General features: G+C 38.4%; 1 protein-coding gene across 4 annotated transcripts in view; it reads left to right on the forward strand.

The window, feature by feature from the left end:
• Positions 1–1,517, forward strand: part of LOC106878961 (uncharacterized) — an 80,045-nt gene that overhangs the window by 33,048 nt on the left and 45,480 nt on the right. For all 4 annotated transcript variants that reach the window (XR_008265194.1, XM_014928338.2, XM_052971744.1 and 1 more), the window contains one exon: positions 597–662. Coding sequence is in view for 3 of the 4 variants with exons in the window: in XM_014928338.2 (XP_014783824.1) it covers positions 597–662 (66 nt within the window). In the remaining variant the exon portion in view is untranslated. The remainder of the gene's footprint in view (positions 1–596; positions 663–1,517) is intronic.

Below are 1,517 nucleotides of genomic sequence, written 5' to 3' on the forward strand. Positions count from 1 at the left end.
ATATAAGGTGGCAAGCTGGCCGAATCGTTAGTACACAGGGTAAAATGCTTATTAGCTTTTCCCATTCTAAGTTCAAATTCTGCCAAGTTCAACTTTGCCTTTCATCCTTTCAAGGTCACTAAAATAAGTACCATTTGTGCCAAAATATGAAACCAATATATATATATATATATCATCATCATCATCACATTAAACGATGATGATGATATATGTGTGTGTGTGTGCATGCGTGTGTGTGTGTGTGTGTGTGTGTGTGTGTGTGTGGTGTGTATGTATCTATTACTGTCTCCTTGCTATACAACTATCGCATGATGGTTGTAAAGAAGTTTCACTCTCATGCAAGCAGTGGCCATTTCCGATTTTCTGTGTAAATATGCCTGGTTATGGAGAAATGTTACATGAACTGATAACAAGTGAGAGTTTGGCAACAGGGAAAGCATCTGGTCATAGTAAATCTGTTTCTAAAAATTCTGTCCAACCCATGTGAGCATGGAAAAGTGAACATTGAAATGATGATGGTCATGATGATATTCGCTGGATACAAGAACTAGCAGTTATTTATTGTTTAATCTACATGCTATTTTTATTTCTTATAGAATCACTCACTATAAAAATCCACACCATTGCCAAGATTGTTTTCAAGATGTGTCACTTTTTCTCAGGTTTGTGAGGTCTTATAATCTAATTGTGACTCAGTCTAATTCCCTTCCTCCTTTATCTATTTCTTGTTAATGTGAATGCAACTGTATAAAAGCTCATGGCTCAGTGGTTAGAGTGTTGGGCTCACAATCATAAGGTAGTGAGTTTGATTCCCAAACTGAGCTGTGTGTTGTGTTCTTGAGCAAGATACTTTATTTCATGTTGTTCCAGTTCACTCAGCTGTAGAAATGAGTTGCTTGTGTTTTATTACAGCTTATAAGATATTTCAGATCATAGGTATCTGGAAAAATCATACACAATATTGAACACACATATACAAGGTATGTGTTTTGCTAGTTTGTGGGCAGGCTGCAATCTATGGGTGTAAGAGAATATATTCTCTTTGATTTGCTAGGTGTTAAAACACTTAGAAGTCATAGACAAAACACATACCTTGTGTATGTATATTTGATATCGTTTATATCCCTCAGGCTGCTCCACATTCATATTTGAATATGTGTGTGTGTGTGTGATATATATACATTCTGATGACGGAATATCCCAAACTCTGAGATATTCCTTCCTTTGTGGCACTCCGTTGGTTACGATGATGAGAGTTCCAGTTGACCTGTCAACAGAACAGCCTGCTTGTGAAATTAACGTGTAAGTGGCTGAGCATTCCACAGACACGTGTACCCTTAACGCAGTTCTCGAGGGAGATTCAGCATGACAGAGTGTGTGACAAGGCTGGCCCCTTTTAAATACAGGTACAACAGAAAACAGGAAGAAAGAGTGAGAGAAAGTTGTGGTGAAAGAGTACAGCAGGGTTCGCCACTACCCCCTGCCAGAGCCTCGTGGAGCTTTAGATGTTTTCGTTC

The sequence above is a fragment of the Octopus bimaculoides genome, chromosome 11 (assembly GCF_001194135.2).
Source record: "Octopus bimaculoides isolate UCB-OBI-ISO-001 chromosome 11, ASM119413v2, whole genome shotgun sequence".
Lineage (NCBI taxonomy): Eukaryota > Metazoa > Mollusca > Cephalopoda > Octopoda > Octopodidae > Octopus > Octopus bimaculoides.